General features: G+C 43.2%; 1 protein-coding gene across 2 annotated transcripts in view; it reads left to right on the forward strand.

Annotated features, from left to right (window-relative positions):
- Positions 1-254: 254 nt before the first annotated feature.
- The window catches only part of slc6a9 (solute carrier family 6 member 9), a 61,407-nt gene continuing 34,996 nt past the window's right edge, over positions 255-26,665 (forward strand). Inside the window, exons 1-2 of one of the 2 annotated variants that reach the window (XM_072364056.1) lie at positions 255-362; positions 2,813-3,086. In XM_072364056.1, the coding sequence (XP_072220157.1) occupies positions 3,057-3,086 (30 nt within the window). In that variant the 5' untranslated portion in view covers positions 255-362; positions 2,813-3,056. Of the gene's footprint in view, positions 363-2,812; positions 3,087-16,611; positions 16,858-26,665 lie in introns of those variants that run through there. The other variant, XM_072364054.1, reaches the window with a different exon arrangement.

Genomic DNA, 26,665 nt, shown 5'->3' on the forward strand with positions numbered 1-26,665 from the left:
TATACGTCGGTGTCAAGGCTGTGGCGTGGGAGCTTATGTAATCTGTGCAGGGAGGCTCATTGTTCAGGTGCTGGGACATCCCTCACAAGAGCGAACAAACACGTCAGGTTTGAGTGGGTCTGCTGTAACTTCTTGCTGCCACTCCTCCCAGAGTGGCCCAATAGGCTCGGCTCAGCTCCTTGTGTACATACATTAGTAAAGTCGAGCAGTGGGATGGAGCCAGAGCTGTGGTTTCGATCACAGACTTGAGTCTTTGCAGCAGTTAGTTTCTCAGGGGGCTGAGCTGGCTCCCTATGCTGATATACAGGTTGCAGTTTTGCGTTATTTTGTTTTGTTTTTCCTCCAGCGTCATATTGTGAATGGTAAGGTTCAGTTTTAGTTTTTTTTTCTCTTGTCATCTTGTCATCAGTGTTCAGCCTGCTGTGTATGATGGATGTCCCGGGGCAGTTCCCATACATGTGATAGGTAGGTTTTGATAGGTTTTGCTTGTGTGTGGATTTGTTTCAGGGTAACACTGAATGGTGGCTATATTTGGCCACTTTTCTCTCCTATTTGACTGCTATTATGGAGTTAAAAAGGAAAGAGTGACACTCAAGAGTCACTCTCTTTGAGTTCAATGATCGTCCCTATATGACAACATATAGGATTGACATAAAACATTTGATAACTGATTTTTATTTTCAGACCAACATGAAGGTTTGCCGCTTTTCTGTGTTTCATATTTTGGGGCAACAGATCTTTTGTAGGGTTGCAGGGAGGAACATCCTTGGATTGGACTTGTTTGGGCACAGTCTGATTGTTCCTCGCGTCGCTCCTGGCTATAATTAGGCGAAGCGCAATGAAAGCGATAAAGGGGTCTTTTTTGTGTGGAGGAACCAGATTTCAGCTGCTCAAGTTGTCTGATTCTTCTCTTCATGGTGCTTCATACATTTTTAACAGGAGACAGGTCAAACACACACTCTGTGTGTATCAAGCCAGGTCATCGGACGTCATGCAGAATCTGGTCTAGTGTTATCGCGCTGAAATAATCGCTTATCTCCCAGGAAACGACGTCACCTTTATGGCAGCACATGTTTCTCCAAAATTCCAGTAACAGCCTGGATAGAGTGTTTCATCTTTGGTATGTTGAGGCAGATGAAAGCAGCTGAAGCGTTGACTCCTCTACCCAAAGTACCAAATTTTAGCTTTCAAATTGTAACTGTCACACTGATAATTTGTTGTTTTATTGTTCCTTTTCTTATCTAGAAACCCTAACATATGGCTGCCGGAGCATAACAGTTTGCCTTATTAGGCTTTCACATCAAAACTGGGCAAAAAGCAGCCCTGACATGTCCACAGCCCGATGAAATAGTGGAAAACGTGTGGAAATTGATGTTTGTTATCACCAGCTGTTTGCCACACTTTACCACTGAATGAAGGCAGCCGCTTGAGCAGACATGTTCATGATAATCTCAAATGATTGCGAATACCTGATTAGCTAATTGTGAGAGAGAGTCGAGGCATAGCGTCCGCTCTTGTGTAATAAGATTTCTGGTTACAGTTCTGGATGCCACAGTGAATTGTGTTGGGAAAATGGTTTTCTAAGGTACTTACAAGCCCATTTGGCAATATTGATCGTGGTGACATGATGGTTTCTCATCCAGTCTCCCCTAAGGGCTCAAAGGACACTCGCATCCAACCGTGGTTTCTGTCCTTAAAACACTGAGATTTTTCCAGTCTCCTTAAATCTTTCCACAATATTCTGAGGTTTAGAATTTGAAAGACCAAATCTCTGCTTTGTTTTGTTTAGTGTTCATAGCTTTTGTTTTCCTCCCAGTTTGGAGAGTTTTATGTTTGTAACTTTCATAGCTGCGCTCCTCCTCCTTAGTTACTGAGGAGAGCGCTTAGGTTTTTCATAGCCTTTTCTTTGCGCTGCTTGGAGATCGCCCTGCCCTGCTGTGTGCTGTGTTTAAGAATAAAACCTCTTGGAACCCATGCGACCCAGCGTCTGTGTCCTGTGCCCCCTGGTAAACTGACACTGTGTACTCTTGAAATTTTTTTACTTTTTATTCCAAAGTAGTGAGCCACAACCTATCATTGCTTACACCCAATCTCGACACCCTCACCTATGACCAATTGATCTGCTGATAGTACAATATTCCAGTTTGGTGTTATTTTTAAACTCTTTGTGTTATTTGCTTCCCGATCACCATTTCGGTTTTGAGTGTGCTGCCCGCATCATATTTCAATTTACTTTATATTTTCAAAGTACAGTGAAGTTTGTCAAGCATCTCCTCTGTACTTGTGTGTGTTAAACCAAATTTCAACCAAATTAAATGACAAGATGAGTGTTTTCTTGCCAAGACGTGCGCTTCAAAAAAAGTTTCACTCAGTGTTTTTCTGCCACCTTTCCCTAAATCTCGGCTCAGCGCTCTGTTCCCAGTTTGGCCGTCGTACAGCAGTAGTCAGTGTGCAGTCTGAATGTTTCCCTAACAGTTAATCTCTTTACACAAAAGGGCACTTTGTTATGGCAGCTGCTTTGCTACAATATGCAAATCTTTTACAAAATGTATTTGAAATTCTTTGCCTCTGCTCCAACCGTTTTGTCAGAAGGTGGATTTTCACCTTCTGATTTCAGTCACCCAGAGCACAAACAGTTGATGCTTAATTGGAGTATTTTTTACTTCAAATCAGGTCATGTTTAAAGGCCGAGGAGCTGGTTTGAACATAGCCAAGTGGACAAGTAACTAAAAAGTGTTGCCTTGCCTCCCCCTCCTTCCCCACTCCTCTCCTCCCTCCACCTCTCTCTGCCTGTCACGTGTTCTTTTCACAGCATAGAAAAGTTTCTGGATTAGGGCAGAATTAACACAAAGCAGCGACGCCACTCCAGCTACACTTGCAAACGACACAGAAGAAGGGGGGACCGAGACAGAGAGCCCGACGCGGCGGGGTAAAGACGTTCGAGCGGACCACGGCCACCTCAGAAAACTCCAAACTCTGATCGTGAGTGGCGGACCGGGCCATCCCAGACAGAGTCGCAGAGAGGCAGAGGATCTTTGCCGACAAGGTCCTGAAGGATGGAAGAGAAGCAGTTTGCTGGGATCCTGGTAAGTTTTCCTTTTTGCTTAGTTAACAGTGCACACACTCAGGCTTTTAGATGAAGCCACATCTTCACTGCAGGGTGGGATGCAGCTGTTGGACCACCAGTTGAGTAACTGCCTCACCCTTCCCCCTAATTTGGAGCCAGGTGGTTTAGTTTCACTGCACTGTGATCACTTACATGACAGCAATCGACTGTCTCTTTCATTTTGCACTCAACAGTGAAAGGTTATCTTCGCAGTTATCTGAATTCCTCTTTTTTTGTTACTCATTTAACTGGAAAGACCTTCTTTGAATCTTTCTGTTTGCTGTTTGAGTTCAGTCTTCCCCTGCTGCTCACCATGGCGATGCTTGCTTCACATCGTCGGCTCAACCCCGTCCCCAAAAGTCTGCAAAGTTTGTCTTCACTTACAGAGAAAGAATTTTGCTCCTGTGTTTACTGTGCCCCGCTAATCTGTCCTTTACCTCAAACAATAAACGCTGGTTTTTCACTGCCGATAAGAGCCGAGGCCAAGAGGTAAACGTGTCAGCGTCAGGCCTGCGCTGCCGGCGAAGCTTTAAATAGAGCTTTGGCATCATTGACAGTCAGGTCACTTCTCCCTCTGTCTCTCCCACTCGGTCCAAGTCCTTCGGTCCGTCTTAAGATGGCAATGAACACAAACTAAGCTCCAACTCTCCACTGACATTCTCGCTCGTTTGAAGCCTTGCTTTCCACCCCCAGTGACTTTTTTTCTTGCCTCTGCCTTTCAAAACATTAAATGCATGCGCTCCATCTTAACTTGTGAGGAGGACGTTATCAGTCTGGTCCGCTCTCACCTGCCGCTTCGTGTTGCATGAAGGAGATTGGAGTCTTGCTTTCAGAACTTTTGGGGGGGAGGCTGTGGCTAAGTTTGCAGCTCAGTTACAGACTGTCAGTCGGCCTTTTGAATAGTTTGGCTCAGGTGGATCGTTGTTATATTTCAGAAGTAAATGTCTGTGGCAAGATGCTTTCTTTTTGTATGTGTAAGTAGTGAATCTTAGGAACGTGTATGAATTCCTCCAGCCACAAGGGGCTTATAGTGTAGTAATATGTGCTTAAAAGTTTCTCAAAAGTCACAGTTTTAAGTTCTTTTTAGATCTGAAGACAATCTCTTAAATGCATTACAAAAAGTAGATATGTCAGAGAAATACAGCGCGGGTTGTTGCTCAGTATCAGTAAAATAAAAACATCTGGGATTTTGGTTCATTAAGCTGTGGTGATGGTTTAGTACAGCATCGACTAGCAGCACAGGGTTTGATCTCAGATTGCTTTATCGGGTTATGAAGGTAAACAAGGCACAGAGCCTCCGGGAGCTCGTAGAAGAGCTCCAGCGGTCCCAGCAGACAGCTGCTCACCAACACTTATAGCACCCATCTGTTGTGATTGGTCACTACTGATGGCTGGGGCCGTTGTCTTCAGCAGTAACGGACAGTGATGTCAGTTGTGGCTTAGAGTGGTCAACAAAGAATCAAAGTGTGTGTGAGTGAGCGAGCGCACAGACAAAATCTTGCTCCCATCACCAACTGTCACTTGGTTCTTTACTCCACTCCACCCTCTCCTTAAGTCCTTTTATCTGCCTCTTCCGTCTCTTCCTCCCCGCCCGCCTTTTCACATCCACACCAACAATTTGTAAACGTTATTTATTCGCCTCACATTTCACATCTAATCCGCTCATCTTCAGCTCTGTTTGAAGAGTGTAAATGGCTTTTGTCTCTTGATCTCCCTCAACATTGCGCTACTTCTTTGGAAGTCCCTGCCCTTTTAGTCAGGTTAGATTTATTTACACTAGCCCAGATGGTTGGTGGATGGACCGTTGACCATAAATCTGCAGACATACAAGGTGGTAGCTTCCTGCTACCGCTCGGTTCAGCTCTTAGCCTCCTGCCAGGACCCTTTCTGTCCAAACGTAATTCTCCTCTCCTCTGAAAAGCAGCCCCATCCCCTCAATCTTCCTGCGCTGTCTTTCACTGCCCTGGAAGCTGCTACTTCCACTGAGCGGATGAGCAGATGGTGCCCTGGCACAAGCTTTTACTGGACGGGCGGATATCTGTCTCTTTGTTTTTACTCCTTAGTTACCTCTTTTACACTTGTAGTCTTTAAAATGTCTGCCGTTTAGATGTATGTGCCGGGATGTGAGAGTAGGAGGAGAAGAAGGAGGAGTTGGACTGCGGTGTTGTTTATTTGTCCACTCAGGATTGCATTCATAAGTCAGGCTGTACGGACCACAGCTGCTCCTCCACAACCATCAAGGCCAAGTGGGGGAAGAGGTCACGTACAACTGACCTATGATCAAAGTGTGTTCTTGGCAAGCTTTTTAATCTTACAACCGCAGATTGTAAGATTTTGCAAGGTTGTACTGATTATTTAGCAACACTGCTTGATGCTAGAGCTCTGCCAGCAAAGACGTGATAACCTTCTGAACGCTGATATTCTTATATTTACTCAATTATATGTCACAGGATTTATTTATTTGTGCTTGTTGCAGCACAATTTTGAGCATATGCATCGGTGGAAATGTCATTGTGTTTGTGAATTCTAGTTGTAATTAAATATTTGGTCCATTCTTTTCATATTTTTTGACTAAAGGAACCAAAATACAGCATTTGGAACATAAACTAGTGCTTATTATTGTTGTTGCATCCGTAGCACAAAGTCATTTAATATACACGTACAACCATACTTAAGCCGCAGAAACACGCATGAATTATGTCCACCGAAAGACTGTAAACCTAAAATTTGAGACCCTCCTCACAATAAGGAATAATTTGTTCCATTTTCCAATATTCAGCTCAAGTTTTTACTGTTGTTTGAATTAAGTTTTGTACCAGTTCCTGTTTGCTGGACAGCCGGTTGTCCCGCCGTCATCCAATCAGAATCTGCCAACCAGTCAGTCATATTAGTTTGAACCCAACTTATAATATGTCTGTGAACCCCTATTAGCACCGATTGATCAAGCAAAAGTCGGGAGATGAAAGTTCAGAATTCTTTGACTTAATCAAATCTTGAGACTTTCCTTAGATTTACACGAGCCCTGATTTGACCTGTTTGATCTGTTTGATTTGACCTTGAACTGTTAAGTCTCATCGATGTAGGGCGGAGCGAGTCCAGTAGAATCGATGCTTAGTCCTAAAATGGCTTAAACGTATTCTTCTGTCTTTTGACACCGTTATAGATCCTTTTTGAAACTTATTTTGTAGCTTCACCGGACCTGAAAATGACACCTTATGACCCACAGTCTGAAATCTTTAGCCCTTATATCACATAATGATGTGTACAGTCGGTGACGGTGTTATTACGTGAAAACCTTGTTTCGTAAGACTGTGATTGGCCTAGTGGACCCTCAGAGTTGCGAGCCATTGTGTGTGTGTGTGTGTGTGTGGCTGAAAGTGTGAGAGATTGAGCTTTTTTTACTCAGTGTGTTTGTGCGTGTGTCGTTTTCCCAGGGGTTGTGTGGCTAATGTGTGCTGTAGGCTGTGAAGTGGAAACTAAATGGAAAGTCATAGTAGAACCCACAGCCAAAACCTCCACGAGGTCAGGACACACACGTAGAAAAGTAATGGACAGCACACGTAAAGCACAGAGGAGAAAAATGATGAAAGTTTGGGAAATATAAAGAAAAGAATGAACGCAATTTTCCACACATTTTACATGGAATTCCAGCTCATTTAGAGAAAGGATTGTAACCCTTGTTTTTCACTTCCAAAGTTCTTCTCCTGACGCAGGACTCTGGTTGTAGTCGTGCTGCATGGCGCAGGTCTGTCTGTGACTGCTGTCACATCGGCAGACCGTCCACCACGAGTGGCTCATGATCTGCATACGCTTAAAGGTGAAGCTGCAGCGAGTTTATCGCCCTCCCTCTATGTGCACTTATATAAGAAACATATTGAGTTGCCAGTCAGCCGGTTGAGTTAACAGCAGTGCTCAGCATCCGTGCCGACTGCCTCTGGAGCCAACAGCCAACAAACAGATGTGAACTGAGAGCCCGAGAGAGAGTTGAAGTCAGACATGATTTTGTCTCTTGTTTCACTCCACCTCCCGGCTGACCGACTCATTGGGAAGAAAAAAAAAAAAAACAATGCCATCATCCGTACGGGGCACAGGCGGCGCCCAGTGTGTGCATAACGGCAGCCACTGTGGCGAGCGTACAATTGAGAAACACGGGTCGCCACTGCCAAACACGTCCACTGCTGGGCACTCATGAAAAGGTAACCCACCACCAACCGACTTCCAGTGTATGTGCACACACACACATACAGAGCGAGAGAAAAAAACGGGCTCCATTGTGCTCCGAGCCTTTTGATGTCTTTAGGGAAAAAGCACTCGGGCTGAAAATGTAGTTTTCTGAATTTCTTCCTCTCGCCTTTTCTCCTTCTGGTTTAATGGGTTTCCCTCCCTCCAACTCCACCAAAACAGACATGCGAGTTTAAAAGAGGGGGACTTCACACTCTTCTTCTCTTGTGAAATTATGGACAGTCAGCAACCCCCCCCGGCCCACCCTGTCCCCCGGTTTCTTTTGGTATTATTATCATTTATTCAGTGGCTTCCAGTTGAACTCTTTCCAAAGGCCTTTTGTGAACCATATTTAGGTAATTTGTTGCGCTTGAACCCAGTCTGCTCTCGCCGTGCGTGCGTGTGTGAGTGTTGAATGGCAGCTGTAAGCCTGGGACGAGGGGTGGTCTGTTTTTCTCAGAGCGGGACAGCCCTCTCCTCCCTGCTCGCACACCTCCTCAGTCTTATTTAACACCGTTCTTCTTCTCTCCGTTTCCGGGTCTTTTCAAACACAGTAACTGTATCGGTGCTTTCGGATAAAAGGAAGCCTCCTTTTGGCTCTCTGCATCGTCCACGCCGGTCGTGGTGAAACGTGACAAGTCCAGGTGCAGCTCAGCTGGACAGCAGCTGCTTTTGGAAAATAGTATGATTCAACAAAAAAGAGCAAATCGCAGGCGGCCTCGGTGATGCTGCAGAAAACGTTTTCACAGCTGGATTGTGGAGCATCTCGAGTGCTGTTTGGGGTTCAGTGTCTTGCTCACATGGCTTGAGATCGAACTCGTAACCTCTGGTGGATGACTGCTCCAAGACGTGTGCCAAAGCTCTCGTTATGGGTCAATACAACAAAGAGTGACACTGTAATGGAAATTATTCGAAATATATGCTCATAATGTTTATGAACAGAACAGTTTGTGTCTTTTAAAAGCCTGAAAATAATAAAAAATGCTCGTTTTGTCTGACCAGACATCTAAAATCTAAACATTTAAGATTGTCAGAACAGAAGGAGAGTAAAAAAGAAACTTTCTTACAAAGAAGTTTGTGTATTTTAGATTTGTTTGTAGCTCATTCCCTTGTCCAATGGCTGCTGTATGTACAGTTTGTCGTGTAGATGACATTTAAAAGCCTCGTAAAGACGTTTTTATTGCTTTAATGTTTGGGTCTTTGCACACAATGAGGACTGGATGAACTTGTGTGCACAAAGCGGCAGGACCTTGGACAGTGCTTCGTCTTCTTCATGAGCGAAGAAGACATATTTCCTGTCCTTCCCGTCCTGTCTATTTTTCGCTCTTCCTCTCTTGTCACATTTTCAGCGCGGCAGTGACTTCTGCCACGTGAGGCCAACTTTTCTCACATGTGCCTCGCTTTCATCCCCAGCAATGGTCCCATATGTTTGTCAAAACGTGTATGTTGTGTGCTTTTTCCGGCCCGATTTGTTCCCATGCCTTCTCTCCAATGAGCCCCGCTCTCCCCGGGGGTCGGAACCGAAGCCTCACGCTATTTATACAGAGCGAACAGCTGGGGCCCTCCCAGCCAAAGCAGTGAGGGATGATGGATCGGGGGATGGGTGGAGAAATTATGAAAACTTCAGGTTTAACCAAGCGTTGGAAATGTCTCTCTGTTCCCTCTTTATTTGCCCCCTTGTCTTTCGTGCCGTTGTTTGCCTCCCTCCCCTGGGGTGCTCAGAGGCGGGCGAGGGGCAGGTCGAGTCCAGTTCAGCTGGACCGCTGAACGAGCTTCACCCGCTTCACCCGCTCATCTGAATCTTCGTCGTTCTCTTTCCCTTCCTAACCTCTCTGTTTGGCCTGACCTTTTTATTTGCTCTGTAGCTGATGTTAATCCCTGTTCTTCCCCTCTCCCACACAGTTTCTGTCCTTACTTCCAATTAAAGTTCTGTTTTGGACAGAATTTGGAGAAAAAAAAATCAGATTCTCCCTCCTTTTGCGCATCAGCACATCTGCCCGTTTGTTAAGTTGGATAAAGCCGAACTGCCGTTGCATTTCTTTCCCTTTTTTCTGCACTACGGCTCCTGCGGTGCTTGTCTTGTTTTGAACTTCAGTCCCATGAAGTTCTCTCCTCACTGCTCTTCCCTTCCCTTGTTTCATCCAGTCTTATTTCATGACTCCCGACTGCTCTGCCCTCCACTCTCTCAGCTTTTCCTCACACGAACCTCTCAGGATGAAGGAGAGACGCAGGCCCGTCGATGTTTCCTTCAGTTCAAGGCAGCTTTCACTGTTGGAGGTGCCATCACAGGCATGCTGAACTAATGAGAGGTGAAGAGAAATTAACCTAATTGCTGTAAGGGACAGATATATAGATCACAGAGGATGTAATAAGTACAGACGTGAGTGCTGGACCTCTGTGAGTTTAGCTGTTTGAAAGAAAAGAAGCCATGTTGTGACTTTGAATTCACATGTGAATATAAACCACCTTTCATACACTTATAGTGACACTGTGTTTACCGGAGCTCCTCTATAGTACAGTGCTGTAGTCATATGTAGCTGAGAAATAGTAAGTAGACAATGCATTGAGATGCATTAAAGACTGTAACAGTTTGGAACTGAATGAATTAATTTCTAAACTGCACAAAAACAGAAGGAAGTAGACCTCGAAGCGGCAAACTTTAAAGTTAAGTGGAGCAATAAAAAAAAACAAAACCTTGTTAGCTTTGGCTCCGCTCTGACATCACTGAAGTCACTGAGCACCTGCAAGGATTCTTCAGATCCCAAATGGGTTCTCTGACCTCAGCTTGAAATTTGCTCTTTTTGTCATCTTTCTTTAAATGCAGTCTGAACTCGAAGTGGAATATTGTCAGGAATACCAACTCAATGTAGTTCAAGAGAACTGCATGTTCAATCTTTTTCTTTCTGTGTAGGACACTAAACAGTTTAATCATGGTGCACTGATTTCAGAAACAATATGAAGATGAGTTCAGACATAAGAGCTTCATGTCCAATGTGCCCTTAAACATCCAGCACAAACTGGGTGGAAGGCGAGGAAAATCACGTCCTTACAAGCCAAACACAGGCTGACATTTACTATCATATGGTATAAATAAGCATCACCTTCGGACTGTGGGAGGAAATGTACAGTGACACCGACTCACGTCATTTCTGTATAAAATGAGGCAGTTTTGCAACTTTCCGCTGAATATTAATTGCGTTAGATAACCTTTAGAATGAAAAATCTCTCTCAGACGGAAAGGTTTTGGAGAGATTCTGCATATCTGTCATGATTATGCAGAAATGTTTGTATTTATTTGTCTGTGCAGATCAGAAAACAGAGAAAAACCAGAGAAAGGAGAATGAATTATTCAAATAAAATGGGCTTTTTCAGACTCTTCTTCAGACTCGTGTTTTCATGTCTGAAAACATCTTTCTATAACTTCCCCTGTCACTGAAATGTTAAAGTGTTGACTGATACATGCTTGATCCAGATGATGGAGGTCCCCTTGTGAGAAATTCTGATTTATGATGCCAAGGAGGAAAGACATCAGTAATGATTTTAGAAGGAGCAATTGTTGCTTTGGAGGGGCTGCTGGAGAAAGCCTCTTCTGTCTTTCAGAGAGATTCAAAAGGCCTCACAATGCTGGTATCTTACCACGGCCATCGCCGTGGAAAAGCTTACTTATTGCTACCATGACCCAGTTTAGGTATAGTTTCCTGTTATAGTAAAGCCTACAGTATTATCTGATTGTTACCTGCTTGCTCTCTTTGCTGCACCTGGAGCAAAATACAAGCAACCTTTGGCGATAGCACAGTTGCACACTGATACCTCCTTGAGGCAAAAGGTATCACCTCTAAGCGACAATAAATCAAATAATGAGCCAAAACTGACAAGAAAATAGATGCAAAGACACGATTTCAACTCTGATTTTCTCCCATTTCTCTGCATGGAGAGAAGTCCAGCGTGCTTCCTAATTACAGCTTAGAGTTCAGTCCTCAACCCACCTGCTTTGTACGTGTAATTAATCAACCTTGCAAGGTGATATAAGGCATATACTCTATTATAAAAACTGATCCTCAAACTACTGTTTATTTAAATACGTTTTTCCCACAGCTTAAACCTCACATTCAGGAGGCAGGATTGACGAGATTGTGGCCTTCACTTTTTCCTTTTGTTTCTCTATCTCTCTTTGAATTTAGTTAAAGGTGAATCTCTGTCGTATGGCGAATGATGGAGCTGTGTTTGGCCTTAGGCTTGCCTGTAATTGATGTTGGCATGTGTTGGGATGTTAACAGGAGATCCACTCTGACCTTATCAGCAGTCTGTTCCCTCTCCTCGCTGCTGGTCTGCCCGCTCGGACACTTGGATGTTTCTCTGTTTGCATGTGGAAGCTACTGGAACCCACAACAGCCATTCCTGCTGAAAACTCAGTCAGTTGACCAGCTAATTAATAGAAACAACTTTTATTATGAATTTCATAACTTTTGAAAACTACGACAGTTTACTCTCAACAGCTTTGGTTTTGTGTTCACGAGTAATGTTACTGCCTGTTCTCTCCCTCGCTGTGGCTGGTATTTGAGAATGTGAAGTCGGTTCAGGGTCTTGGTGTCGCCACCATCGAGAAAGCCTCATTAACCCTGAAGTGTGAGCCATGTTCTCCTTCTCAGAACTATTGCAGTTGTAGCAGGCCCACAAAGAAATAAATAAGTGAGAATTTGAACAAGCTGCTGTTGTTATCAGCAGCAGCATCTGTGCTATTCCAATTAGAGGCAAATGACCTAACGTAATGGGGTAATTAGTTAACAAAACAAGCCCCCACTTCCCCGCCACAAAAAGCCAGCTGCAGCCACAACAAGCAATTATTTTACGATCCGTTTGTCCCCCGTCAAATTCAAACAGAATTTTCTTTTTTAAATTTTAGATTAAAACATGGTCAAATGTAAGCGTGTGTCTGGGTGGATGCACTCTTAAAGCCTTTCGCTGGATTTGACCTAATCGTAGGCCAAAAGACCCGAGGCTGAGCTGCTAATAAGTGTCTGTGTCCTTGTGGAGCAACAAATGATACGCCAGAAGGCGCTTTCTGACCGGAGGAGCTTTTCATAGTTCCCTACAACTGTTGGTTGAGGGAGCTGCTACATTTTGTGATTATTGTAATTTTTATAAAACTTGTTTATAGTCTTTCAGTTGGTAAACTTCATGCACAAAAACATTCATCATTGGTTAAGCCTGCGTAGGTGTACATTCAAACACATGAACACAGCGCAGACAACCACCGCCAGTGTGTTATCATCAGTAAATGCTGGCTGTGCAAACAGCTGCTCTCCATGTTAGCACAAAAAATGTAACGAAGCATACAGTAATTGACAGACAACGAAGTCCAGATTATACTGGCGCCATATTTGATACACGGGTCTTTATTTTTTTAATATTGTCATAGCCCTAAAATAGATGTTAAATGTTAAAGAGCCAACTTCAGTAGCCTCCCAAAAATGTTTCCACTCTGAAGCTTTGGACTGAATATAATCTCAGAAACAAGTGAAACACCCTGTAAGCTATTCTCACAACTAGACCAGAGTTGTATGTAACTGTTCTGCTATCAGCGCCTCAGGTTAGGAAATAGATTTACAAAATACAACGATTTACCAGCCGACTGAGGAAGGAAACTGGGCAGAAACGTACGAAAGAGTGAGTGTAGCCAAAGAGAGCCCCGAAAGCCAGGTGACACTGAGACTGAACTTGCATTATGTTCCCAAACTGTCTCACTAGGTCGGCGATATGGATTCAGTAAAAATGATGAAGAATAAATTAATACAATATGTAAAAGATGAAAAGTGGTATTGCTTCTAAGTATGTTTGCACAATTGAGTGTTTATATGCTGTCTTTTAACTGCAGTTAATAAACTCTTTTCTAAAGTTTAACTGGATTTGGTTTATGTTACGGTCATTATTATTATATTTCTGAAATTGCCAGAATTAACAAACTCTATGTTGCGATCAACATTGAGATTGGTCAGTATAGAAAGTAGCTCTGTGATAATATTTTTTGCCATATCGCCCAGGCCGCAGTGGGTGTTGTCCTCCCTTTCATAGGCGTCAGTCTTGTTTCAGAAAGCACAAGTAGCTCTTAGTTGGCTACTTAAACCTTGATCTGTAGAAACCATTTTTGACTGGTTTCACGTGTTTGTCCTTGGTTCTTGAAACAATTTAAGATATAGTTGCTGACGTCACAAGCTAATTTTTCATGAAAGTAGTTACAGCAGCTTAAGCTAGCAGAGCTACTAAAAGTTAGCGTAGCGCAGCGACCTCACAACAAGACAAACACAGATAGGTTAAATAAACTGAGCTGAAAATAACTGTTTGCTGTTGTGTTTGCTGTAGTCCGAGGTAGTTCTGCTCAGTGTTGCAGCAACTGGTCCGGCCATGGCTGCGTATTCATCATCTGAGTTCCTGCTTCACAGTTTGGAGCAGCTAACTTTGCTTAAGTTAGCACTTAAGAGTGTTGGGGGTGCAATGCAGAGTAATGTTTGTATATACTGACTGCAGTGAGTCGAGCCCAGTTATAAACAGTTTTGGCTCTGCGTTGACATCACAAATTGCTCAATTTATAATGACCAGTGCAGCGAGCGTAATCAGCTCTCCCTCTTAGAAGTAATGACGGCTGTCATGTTTCACAACACCACTATGCGTCATAAAATGGCTGCGGGTTGCGCATGACTACACCGCGGTCGAAACTGGATGATCAATCCAGAGTTAAATAACCTCCCCACTGGTGTTTTCGTATGGTGTTAAATCGTTGGAGGATCAGTCCAGTCGAGTCTTTGGATCTTCATACAACAGTTGCATTATTTTAAAGGCATTTAAGAGGAAAATGCCAGTTCACAGCAGTCTATTCTGACTTCTTTGCTCCTGCTGTTTGTCCAGCTTTGTACACTGCACTGTGCATTTTAAGGCTATTATTTACTCTGGATTATTACATCTTATTGGGCCTGTTTTTTAAAGTGATTTGGTGTTTTCTTTCCACCTGTTATAACATAAGCATTTACCAGTTTGAGATTAAGTGTATTTTACATAGCTGTAATTATTTGTGTGTGTGTCATGGAAGCCCTTCCCTGCACCTCCTTGCTTTTGAAAAACCTTCTGATATCCTCAACACAACAGGGCAACAAGAAGATGCCAACAATGACCAGCAAGTGCAGGCGCTTTCCATAGTTCGGTCTACAGTTCCAGGCTGAGTTAAGCAAATGCTGCTTGGATGAAATACAGAGAAATCAAACATTAAAAAAAGTGTTAATTAAAAAAAGGGACAGGAATTGATTGAAACGCTATGGGAAAGCTTAGAAGGTTTCAAGACACAACGTAGCGTTACCATAGAAACTCACACACTAGTCTACGTGTCGGCAACGCATTTCTGCAGCATACAGCTTTGATAACTGGTGTCATCGAAGCTGTAAATATCATCAGAGTAAGTGTGAGAAACCATCAGCTTGGGTACTTTGTGGCTTTAGTGTCAGATCTGCAGATTGTAGTTGTTTTGCAAGCCCCAGTGTCAGGTGTGTCTTTTCTGTTCCACTCCATCAAACCACCTTGCTTGCTTCTCCTGTATCCGAGGGTGTGAAAGTGTGGGTGTTCACTCAGGTACCGAAGAAGCAGACAATTTTCTATTTTTTTCTATTCTTTTTTTCTCCAGTGAGGGAAAATAGAGTGCCACCTCATTGTTTAACAGTAAAATAAAATGGCTTCGGACTAAGATGCCGTGTCACAACTCTTCAAAGGTGAGTTTACCTACAGAATGCAATATAAGTCGATAGTTGGTGCTCGTAAGAAGTTGTAATGCAAAAAAACTGCTTTAGTGCCTCTTAAACAGTGATATGTCTGTTCTGCATGTATCAACATGTGCAGTTGTTTGACAGGAGCGCTTCTTTTCTTTGCTTTTAGTACTTCCTCTCAGCACATTGAATAGGCCGGGTGAATGCTAATTATTCTTTTATTGCATCCCCTATGAGATTCTATTGCTCTGAACTGATGAACAAATGAATAGCATCCTGTCTGCGTTGCTCGTCTCGTGTTAAACATAACTTGAGGGCCTCCACTCAAGCGGCAGCGGCCATTGTCCGCAGCTATCAAACACCCATTAGGCCGGGTGCCAGTTGCTTGTCAACTTTTGACATCCCTTGCACCACATCCTGTCAGAGAATTAATCCTGAGTGACTTGTTGAAAGACAGCATCTCATACTTCCGCATGAGCGACGTTTTTGTGGGTCCCTCAATCACGCCCCTATTGTGGATGCACTCTTACGTTTGTCCGTGTGTCCCCTTGCTCTTTTCGTTGTGTGCAGCCATTAGCCATATGCTGGCAAACAGGCACATCAGTGTGGGCATCAAATCAGAGGCTCAAGAGGAAGGCGCTTGAATTTGAAAGGGTGTAACTCTGCGAACACGTCGCAGGCAAGGCGAAGGAGGTGGGCTGGCCTCTCGGTGCGACATGGCGAGAGGGTAGGGGATGGGGGATTGGGGGGGGGGGTTCATTGGCAGTGTCAGGGCGTAGAGACGAACGAGTATTTGGAAGAGTCAAGTACTACTGAAAGGGAAGTTGTTGGTGGTCTGCAGAGTTGCAGCAGCCGCCCCTGAAAACAAACGGAAGAAATAAGAGAGACAGAGAAAGCGGGGTGCGGGGGGGGATCCGGTGAAAGGCGTGCGGGCTCCTCATTTCTTGGGATTTCCACGTTTTTTTTCTGCTTTTGGTCTCCTTGCATTTGTTGAGGGAAAGAGTGAGGGAACGAGAGAGAGAGAGAGAATCTTGGCCGAAACCCATGGGTACCCCAGACCCCCGCCCCCCCACTTTACTCCGGCCAGCTAAACTTGAAGTTCAACACCCCCTCTCCTGTACCCTCCACCATCATCGCCACCATGGGTCCTCCTCCCTCCCACTTACTTGCTCTGTATTCAGCCTAGGTGCTGGAGTGACAACGAGCCATTCATTGTGGAGGTAGAGCAGAAAGACTGTGGATCTCTCCTGTGTCATTTTTGGGAGGTGGTGGGAGTTGGGGGGGGGGGGGGGGGGGGGGTGACAGAGGAGAAGGAGGGAGGGAGGGAGCATACTTCTGGAATGGAGAAATGCAACAGAAAGAGAGAAAGTAAACGAAGGAGAGGAGAAAGTGAGGAAGGGGGGAGTAAAAAGTAAGAGTGCAGAGGGAAGGAGGGAGGGATGGATGGTGGAGGGAGGAAGAGCTGAGATCACAGAGGGAAGGGAGGGGGGGTGAGAGAGAGAGAGAGATGGGAGAGAGACTGGGCTACCATGCCGAATGAGCAGGAGAGGCGGAGAGGAAGCAGAGCTCCATCAGATGAAATGAGGTGAAAGTAATTCAGGCATTAATCAAGCCAGGGCAAAAGGGAGGGTATACTGTGCTTTCTCCCCCCTCTTTCGCTGCGGAATTGAAAGGCAAGGTGTGAATGAAGGAGTCTACAGTGGCAGGCAGAGAAGCACCGCCGGGTCACAGCATCAAATCATGTCCGAGTCGAACACCATTGCCGCTTCCACCGCAGACCAGGTCAGTTCCAGCTGTCATATTGTTTGTTTGAAATCTTTTTTTCTTTCACGCTGTCCTTTTGACTCGCGTGGAAAGAGGCGCGCTGATGTTTCTTCTGCATTTGTTGCACCTCACATCAGTGTAAGCCGGAGGAAACATCTTGTTTGAAGTCTTAGTGGGGAGACTTGGAGGGAGAAAAAAAAACTGAACCGAATCCCAAGTTCCGGTGAGATGTATATCATCTTTAGATCCTAATTCGGAAGTAGTTAGGGGGAGTTTCTAAGAGCGACTAAGTGTGAGTGTGTGCTTCTTGGACTATCAAAGCAACGATTGTTTTGCTCAGAGCTGCCTGGACAACGGTACAGGGTCCTGAAAGAATTGAATTCATCAAGACGAGCTATTGTCTACGCCGCCTTATTTTTCGGTGATCATTCAGGGGTTCGGTGACGACTCAATACCCCCCGCACCACGTGAGGAGGGGGACGCAGCTCTTTAAAAACCCGACCACGTGTGGCGGCCCTGAAAAGTTTTTAGAAGTAATTGCAGTGGGAAGTCCGGGCAGTGCCTGTGAGAGATGGGGTTGGTAAGGAAGTGGGCTGGTCTGCCGTGTGTGTGAAAGAGAGCGACAGAGGAGAAAAGTAGAAGTGTCCAGAAAAGGACGATATTTATGCCCCCCCTCCACCCCTCCACCCCTCCACAAGCAGATTTAATTGCACACTTTGGCACATGCATCCCTCGCTCCGCTTTCCTTTATTAACTGTGGACTGACTGAAGTAATTAAATCCTCTGATCTGTTGAAGATAAGATATACAGTTATTTCCATTGTAGCAGGTAAAGACAAAAAGGTGTGTGCTTGTGTGTGTGTGTGTGTGAGGGTGTGATTGTGTGTGTGCATCCGACCTTGCTGCCGGCATACGTTGTTAGCCAAGTCCTTGTCTCCTGTTTCCGATTGCTACTGTCAAGGCTGAGTCAGCTTGCTGTGGGTCTTTAGGCAATCATACACACACACACACACACACACGCACGCACACATTCACGAGCACACGCACACACAAATGTTTGTGGATTTTTCCGGTGCCCAAACAAAAAAACACACACACGAAACAGACACTTAAATTGCTCACACACAGATTTCAGGAGTGGAAGGTTGTTGTAGGCGGAGGGCTGAAGTTATTTAAAGCTTCTGAGTGTGTGCGCAAGTAGGCTCACCTAGACGTGCGCGAGGGTGTGTGCGCACGATAATCCGGTGATTCTGGACCGCTGTGATTTGTTAACAGGCCAAAGCTTTGACTGACAGGTCTTTCTGAAGTCTTTAGAACTTGCAAATAGTGCTGCCTGAGCAGATGCGCCCAAGTTTTTGTTCCTAATTACTGACTCATCCCCTTTCTCATCTCCTGTCAAATGGAACGTTTGCTTCAGTATCAGTAAGCCTGCTACAGACTGAAGAGTTGATTTTCTAATCGTTGACTTTTTAGAAAGTCATACGTGCCTTCATGGTTAAAGTTTGTGAGTATTAAGTTCCTCCACACCTCTTTCCATCAGTTTTAATCTGAAGTATGAATGTGTTTTGTTGCTGTGATCTGTAAGAAATAACTCATATGCTGCTGTTAAAACTTTGCAGTTTTTAACCCGCAAACTGGATTTACCCAGATGGCTCCTTCACTCATCGCCAGAAACTTATTACATGTGACATTTACTCTTGTCATGCGCAGAGGCTGAATAACATTCAGACCCCTCCAAAGTGGCAAAAGCAGATATTGTTTTTCTCATTAACAGTCAGAACAAATGGAATGAATTTGTAATTGAATCAAACGGAATATCCGTCATGCAACTTTAAGTCTACTAAACCATCAGGTCAATCGGAGTGTTTTCGCACTTTTGAAAAGATGCTCTTTCTGTTTTATGTTTATTATTAAACTCGCACAACTGAAATAACAGAAGGCAGAGGGGTTCATTACAGCGTACACCGCTATGGGAGAAGATGCATAGTTTTATTCATTAATAATACCATCGTTAGCCCTATCTTATGACCCCAAAGATCCAGTATGTTGTTCATTTAATTCATAGACACAGACTCCAATATCACCGCATCCTCTGCTCAGTTCTGGAAGGTCACGCTTGCTTTAAACCGTTGTAATGTCTTCATGTACAGCAGAGGTTGTTATTGAAATATGAGCGCCTCTGTTTGCTTTGCAGGAGGACTTTTTTTGTTGTGCTGGTAAGACACAAATTGCTTTTTGAAAATGGGCAAAGTCCCCCTTATACTTTGGTTCAATTTGTTGGATGGATGCACCTCAGCAGGACGTAAAAACATGTTTTTCACAAATATTCATTTGGCACCAAGTAAAAAAAAATTGCAATCATCTCAAAACAGAATTGGAACTGTGGTTAACGTTGATGAAAGATATACCAGAGTTGGACCTGCATTAAAGTTGGGCCAGCTTTTGTTTGCCACAGAGCACTGGAGAATGCTCTGTGATTAACGCTCTAGCATTTTGTTATATAGGAAAAACACGTCCCACCTCCTTCAAATGCTTCTAAAATGTCCTGACTCAGAAGTAGTTAGGCTGTTTTTGCTCTGATCAAAATCTCATTCCTCCATTTCCCTTTCTTCATTACATTCCTCACAGCGGTAAACTGACCTCACCATGTTGGGACAATAGTCTGAGGTCATGTGTGTGATTTCAAGACATGCTCGAATAGTAATTGGAGTAATAAGAAGTTCAGATGGATCTGGTAATTGCTAAGTGAACACTGGTGATTGGCTTTGACATCCTTTTACTCAAAGATAAGATTAGATGATTCCATATCTGTATCCATACAACAGCGCTGATTACCCTGTCACTACTCTGATTCTGTGTAATCTCAGCAAATTATCCGGTAAAGCATAGTTTTACTTGCTACATGCAGCGGAGTTGTGCTTTACCTGCACATTTGGAAGGACTCGAGATTACTGCACTCCAACACCTACCTGTCTTATCTATATGAGTGTACCTAGACATATTTAGCCTGTCTGCCTTGCGGGCTGCCAAGGTTTCAGTGAAGAATTTTTATGTTCTCCTAAAATAACCCCTTTTAGTTCGGTTATCAGAAACCGAGCGCAGGCTGGTGTTCAGGCAGGATTATTTTAAAATACACGTTGCAAGAAAAGTGCTATGAAACGTATTGAAATTAAATCGACCGTTAAACATCCACGAACGCCATACATAACATTACGATGGCTACATATATACAGTTCAGTACGCTACATCTGGGGTTGGAAGCCAGCAGGGGCCCACACACACACACACACACACACACACACACACACACACACACACACACATACACACACACACACAAACAAACAGAATAACTCTCCTCATCTGGGGGCAGGTGTTGCAGTTTATGGAGCGGAAGTGCAAAGTAGCTGTGTTTACGCGTTGCACCAAGGTTTAGCAAGCAGGGGAACAGACACATGTGGAAAAGCGACAGAAATAGATTTAAAAAATGTTTGTGTATACGTGTCTATGTTTGTGCCCCTTATTCATTTCCCTGTGGTCGCTCTAACCTTCTGTCTGCCTCTGACTTCACTAAGTTTGGCTTCCGGGCTCACAGCTGCCTTGCCTAAGCACTCACTAATAGTATACAGCACACAGCAAATTGATTATATGTGCATTGTGCAGATGAACAGAAGAATTAAGGCTATTAACTGAGTGGAGAGGTCAACTGATTAGTAAGGTGAGAGGAGCACAGCGATGCTAATGAGAGGGCTTGAGGAAAATCTTTTTGACTTGCTGTGTGCAAGTTATCAGTTTTTTCTTCAATGTTGCCAAAATAACAAAAACTCACATATCCTCTGGGATAATTCAGTTTCATTTTCAGTTTGAGCCAATAGTCCGAGTGCCCCCTTGCTGCGACCTGCAAGAAGGGTGCGTTGGACCATTGAAGTAGACAGGATTCCTAAGCTAGCTACTTTAGCAAGCTACGCTAATAGGGTCACAAAATGGGGCTGCCAGAGGAGCAGATTTTTACACCATCTGAAACAAATCAAATTTAAGATTTTTTTAACAATGTTTGATGGAACACTGTCATAGGCATCTGATCAATGGAGCAACTGCACCCCCATTATTCAAAAAATACTTTTGTTCCCCTACTTTTTGTATGCCAGGGTTTGAATACTAAAACTGTATCATACAGTTAAGTCCCCCAAATCATGCCATTACATTGGGCTAGCCTTTAAACTTATCAGTATATTGTTATTAATAACTACCAAAAACAAACAAGACCAACACCACTTAGAGCTGGTTCAGTCCAACAGGTTCCGTTGGTCACGGGTTGGTTTGCAGTCTGCAGAGGGGGCCCACTTCACTGCTTACAGGTAAGACACAGGTACAGGTGCCATGAAACCTATCTGTAACCACTGACTGAAAACAGAGCCTGTTAAATGAACTAAATGAGCTAAAAGTAGAAACGTCATATGGAACTAAGTTGAATCTTTTGCTTTGTTCCTTTAATTTTCTCAATGAAAAGTGAATTTATATGATGGAGAAAAGCCAGATATTAAAGCTATGGGAAATTATTTATCAGAGGACGGCTGATTCAAAACTATCTAAAAAGCCTTGTTGAAAAACAATTGTAAGGCTTCTGAAAGACAATTCTGACATTTGGCATAGCCTATCTGTTATATTTCTAACGGGCACAGATGTGTGCTTGCTTCACAAAACTCTTTTGCATGTTAAACCCATGTTAAATGTTAAACCCAACCAGCTAATTATATTGTGCAGTTTCAAGTCCACATGTATCTTAATCTGGCATAAATTGGCCTCTAAAGATAGCATGAGAATAAATATGTTGTCATAGAGATGCAATGTTATGTAAAGAATGTGTTTGGAACACAGTTATTTACTGCATCGCTACATTTTCTTTACCACAGAATGTCCATGCTGAAACATAGTCCGTGTTACTGATGCAAAAGTGAAGCAAAAGTTAGAAGATCCACAACATAGCGTTCGTTCAGGCCTCTACGAAATTATTGAAGTTTAAACAAAGAGTTCTAAAGAGTGTATGTCTGTATTACATATCAGGCAAAAGTTTACCAATCATATAGCCTAGCATAGAGCAAAAAGAGGGAAACAGTTAGCCAACCCAGGGACAGCTTGTTCTGGTTAACTTATCTTGTTACCCTCTGGTGAACCTTTTTTCTGTTTTATATGTAATCTGCATTTAATCTAGCCTGAGAGGCAACACTCCCTGAAGGGATTTTTCTGAACTTCAGACCATTTCCTAGATTAAAGGGGAACTCCGGTATTTTTAAACCTAGATCTTATTTCTGGCATGAAATAAGTTTATCTACTCACCAAGAACAGTTTGGTTAAAGTCGGCGTCCTTTGGAAGATATTTAGATTACTCGAGATCCGCGTATATCCATAATAACGGAGTGAACAGGGCATTGACAATACAACCTCTAAATAAGGCATTATTTGTCTTTATTTCACCAATACTTTAAGACAAATGAATGAATGAACGCGTACTATAGCTCTGTCAGTTCATAGCTGCTGTGTTGTTGTTATTGGCGGCTATCGGGGGGCTTATAGAGGGCTTTCTACACACTCGTCCACTGGGATGATGTCATCGACGCCCGCCGCTGCAGCACAGCTCATTCACTCCGGTAAGAACGTCCATCGTACTCAAAGTTGTCGTCCATGTCGTTAAAATTTGATAAATATCCTGCCATGTTGCACAAAACTATCAGTGGCAAACGCCGTGTGAAGTTAGCCGACCGTCACAGAACACGGAGTAAATAAACTGTGCTGCAGCAGCGCCGTTATATGGATCTGGAGGAATCTAAATATCTTCCGAAGGACGCCGACTTTCACCAAACTGTTCTCGGTGATGTAGATGAGCGTATTTCATGCCAGAAATAAGGTCTAGGTTTAAAAATACCAGAGTTTTCCTTTTAGGAAGCACATGGCGACGCTACTTGGTCAGAGGGAATATTTAGATTCCTGTCTGTTCAAAGTACCCTGAAATGACTTTATGTTGTAAATTTGTCACATAGATTACATGGAATCAAATTATTTTGCCTATCATGTTTAAACACAGTTGGTCAATGAATGTAACAGCAGACATGATGATGACTCCTGATAAGTAACCATCGGAAAGCAGAGTTAACAGGAGAGCCAACCAGCAACGCTTTGTTTTAGCACATCTTGCTACATTTCTGCTTCATCACATACCAGTTATTGAATCCCCTTTCATGACCTTAGGCATCATTCAACTGCCCTGTGAGGGACTGTCTGCCTGCTTCTCACCACATGACAGCTGGCACAAGCTTCACCCCTCCAACACCCTGAACAGTAGAAGCCGGTGTAGAAAATGGATATATAGATGGATGAATGGATGAATGGGTGGTGGGATAGTTCACAGCAGCCAAATAACTTCACTGAAACAAGACACTAAGAGGTAATTTTGAGAATGTGTTTTACACTTCAGAGATGCTAAAAATGACTGGTAGCAACAGGAAAGACGGAGACAGACGCTGACTCAGGTTAAGAGGTTCAGACCTCGTGGTCACTCGGCAGAAAGCTTTTTCTTAGTTTGCTTACCAAGAAAGGTTGTTGTTTAATCAACTTTTAAAGCACTTTTATTTTTTTTTTGCACCATTTTGCTATAACTGATTGTATAATGTAAATGCTATTTTTCATTGTTTATCATATTTCAAAAGAGGGTGGATCCCAAAACTGTAGTAAAACAAGACAATGTTTAGATGAACTTAATGTCCCTTCACTTACAAGCTTACAAGCATCATTTCAAAAAGGGTTAAAGTTAAAATTTGATCATTGGGTTTATTTGCTTCGTGAAGTTTTGCTCAGAATTTTAGGGTTAGTGAGCAAAATGGTCAGTAACTCTTCTAGAGTTTCCCTCCTCGGGCAAAAAACACTCTCTTAAAGAATGCAGGGGTCATGACAAAGGTGAACAGCTCAAAGCCTTTATTGACACAGGGCAGTTTTTTTCCAGTCTTGGGTGTTTGGCAGCTGAGATTAGGACTGACATGGATGCATTCCAATATCAGTACTTATAGCTATGAGCAGGCCTTAACTGATCTCAGTTCATAAAACAGAGACGCAGACATGCAGAAAGACAAAGACACTTCAAGATATCTGTATTCGGACCCAATGTGGTTTCCCAAAATGCAATTAATCTGCACCAAGCTAATCTTAAAGGTAAAATGCTTTTGGAGCCCCTGACCTTCGACTGTACCACACTTTTGTGGACAGCCATTTATTGTGGTTCCTGGAACTCTTCGTTACAAACCAGAACTAAGTGGACCATTGTGGTGAGTTCAGATCTGCCTTTCTGTGTGAAAATGGCAGTAAGCCACTTCACATTCAGACTTGTGAGGTGCTACATGGCAGGCCTAACACTGTGGGAAAGGTCAATAAAGGTCATTGTCACTCCACCTAACTTCATTGGATGAACTCAAGCTTTTTACTGAATTATACCAACAGTGGAGGTAAATTTGTAATATGTAATGTGTCAGCAGAGATATCATTGTTTGTTTTTTTAAGACATCCATTTATGTTGTTATTGCTGCTGCTTTACATTTACATTTACACTGCTCAGTTAATCTCTTCTTTATGCAGTAAATCCTGCATTTGCATGGGCTGTCATGAGTGAAATGATACCTCTACAGGATATTGGAGCTTGCTGAATAGATTCATTCAGAATTTGCTGCCAGCGTTTCTGCACAGGTTCAAATTTGGCACAGTGTACAGTTTTCCAGTCCAGTTCAATGTACCATGTACAAGCCATATTTTTACAGCAGCAAAGGGCCCTTTGAAGCTCTGTCACCTTTTACTATATACTTAGCTGAAAATATAGGCTATATTAAAAAGATGGTTGATGCGTCACCGCCGCCCCCCATTACAGGAAAGTGAAATTAAAATATCTCAGTAATGCACGCTGGCATCCTTCACTGTGTCTGGCAGTAACTGCAATTCATGTCGTGGCATCTATCTTTACACCCAGTCAGTGTTTGAAATAAAAAAAGGAAAGCAGGAAGCAGCTTTGCATTATGCAATTCATATTCCTTGTCTTGATTAAAAATACAGAAATGGGGTAAAACTACAGTAGACCCTTTTCTCAACTGACAGTCAGCCACATTAGCTACTGATAGCATCGGAGTGACAAAGTTTAATTGAAGTTGGGTACATCAGAGGGAAGATTTCAGTCAAACCGAGTTATTTATAACCTAGCTCCACCTAAGCTTTGTGCTTACAACTTAAACAGACACAAATGAGCAAGTTGAGACTCCATCATTTCTTGGTTGCATTGAACTCCTACTTAATGGATTCTTAATGGTTCTTAACCATCATTAACACCATTAGCTTCACCTGTGCTGTACAAGTCAAAGGTCCTGATTTAAATTACATTTGTATGTGAAGTCTGTTCATTCTCATTAGAATTCCTATAGTCTCCAATAGGTCTCCATCATATTTCTTTTGTTCCCGCCTGTGGAATTTATCCTCAAGTACGTTTAAATGTATGTTGGTTTATTTATTTACTTATTTTGCAGTATAAACCACTCTATGTACCAAGATGTTGGATCAACGAATCAGCGAACATGCTAACAAACTACTAGCTTGACAGTCAAACTGATCCCTTGCGTCGAGACGACATTTGTTGTGATTTGGTGCCATATGAATAAAACTGAAAAGTGAAGCACTTGTGTTTTGAACACAGTTAAGTGAAATATTCCCGCTGGTATTTAACCAGCATTTGTCTTGAAATGATGGGAAGCTGTGTGCTGTATGGAGTGCATGCACAGCAGTTGTCTTTTACGTTCTTTTACAAAAATGACCACCACCAGACCGACCACTATTATTAATCTTGTTCTTTCACTGTAATTTCATGTGGACATTCTATACAACTGGACAGGAAAATGGCTGCAATTAGCCTTTCCCCAGTGCTTTTTCTTTACGTTGACCACTAGAGGACAATTTGTGTGTCTGATATGAAAAGGGCCTGTTTTGAAGCCTCTTTCATACAATCTGTGACTCAATATAACATCGTTACATACACACCAACACTCTAAGTACAGATGAGAAACTTTGTTAAGCTGTTTCCAGGACAGTGTCCAGGGTAGACAGATTTCTCAAAATGGGGAGAATGATAGAGGTAGAACACTTGAATATTGCAAGTAGTTACAGTTCAGCATTACAAGGATGAGGTTAAACCAGAATCAGAGCACTTTTATGGCACCACATCTGCATTAAACATGGTGTTTTATTCAGAAAACCAACATTGAATGTGCCTTGTGTGATTTACGAAGCAAAGAAACATTCCTCAGCAGTTAAAAGGGAGCCACTGCATTATTCTGCATGCTCCACATTTGCATTTCATTGTGCTGCAAGTTTTGGAAAGAAGGTGAAGTTTAAGCAGAACTCAGAAACTGGGTGAGGAGAAAATGGCTGATGAGGCGTATTCATCAGCTTTGTCATGGATTTGTAGGAAGCACAGAGCAGGGGAGAAAAGAGCTGAAGATGAGGCTTGTCGAGGCAGTGCTCACCTTGTTAGAAAGGAAACACGTGCGGGGGGGTGGGGTTAAGGGCTGATAGTGTGTCTGTGGCAGTACGCACACTTTTGTTGAAGCAGCACACTCGCTGTGCGGTACGAGGATTGAGGGATGAAGATTTCCATGAAGATGTTTGTTAACGGCGGCTGCTGTGGCTGAGACGTCTGAAACGAGAGCAAAGCTGAGGGAAAGATTGGTGACTGAGCTTGAGTCTTTGTTTTTTGCTTTTCTGAAAGTGAGAGAAAAGGAAAGTACGGCAGAATGATTACAGCC

The sequence above is a fragment of the Leuresthes tenuis genome, unplaced genomic scaffold (genome assembly GCF_036924035.1).
Source record: "Leuresthes tenuis unplaced genomic scaffold, fLeuTen1.0.hap1 SCAF_14, whole genome shotgun sequence".
In the NCBI taxonomy this organism is placed as follows: domain Eukaryota; kingdom Metazoa; phylum Chordata; class Actinopteri; order Atheriniformes; family Atherinopsidae; genus Leuresthes; species Leuresthes tenuis.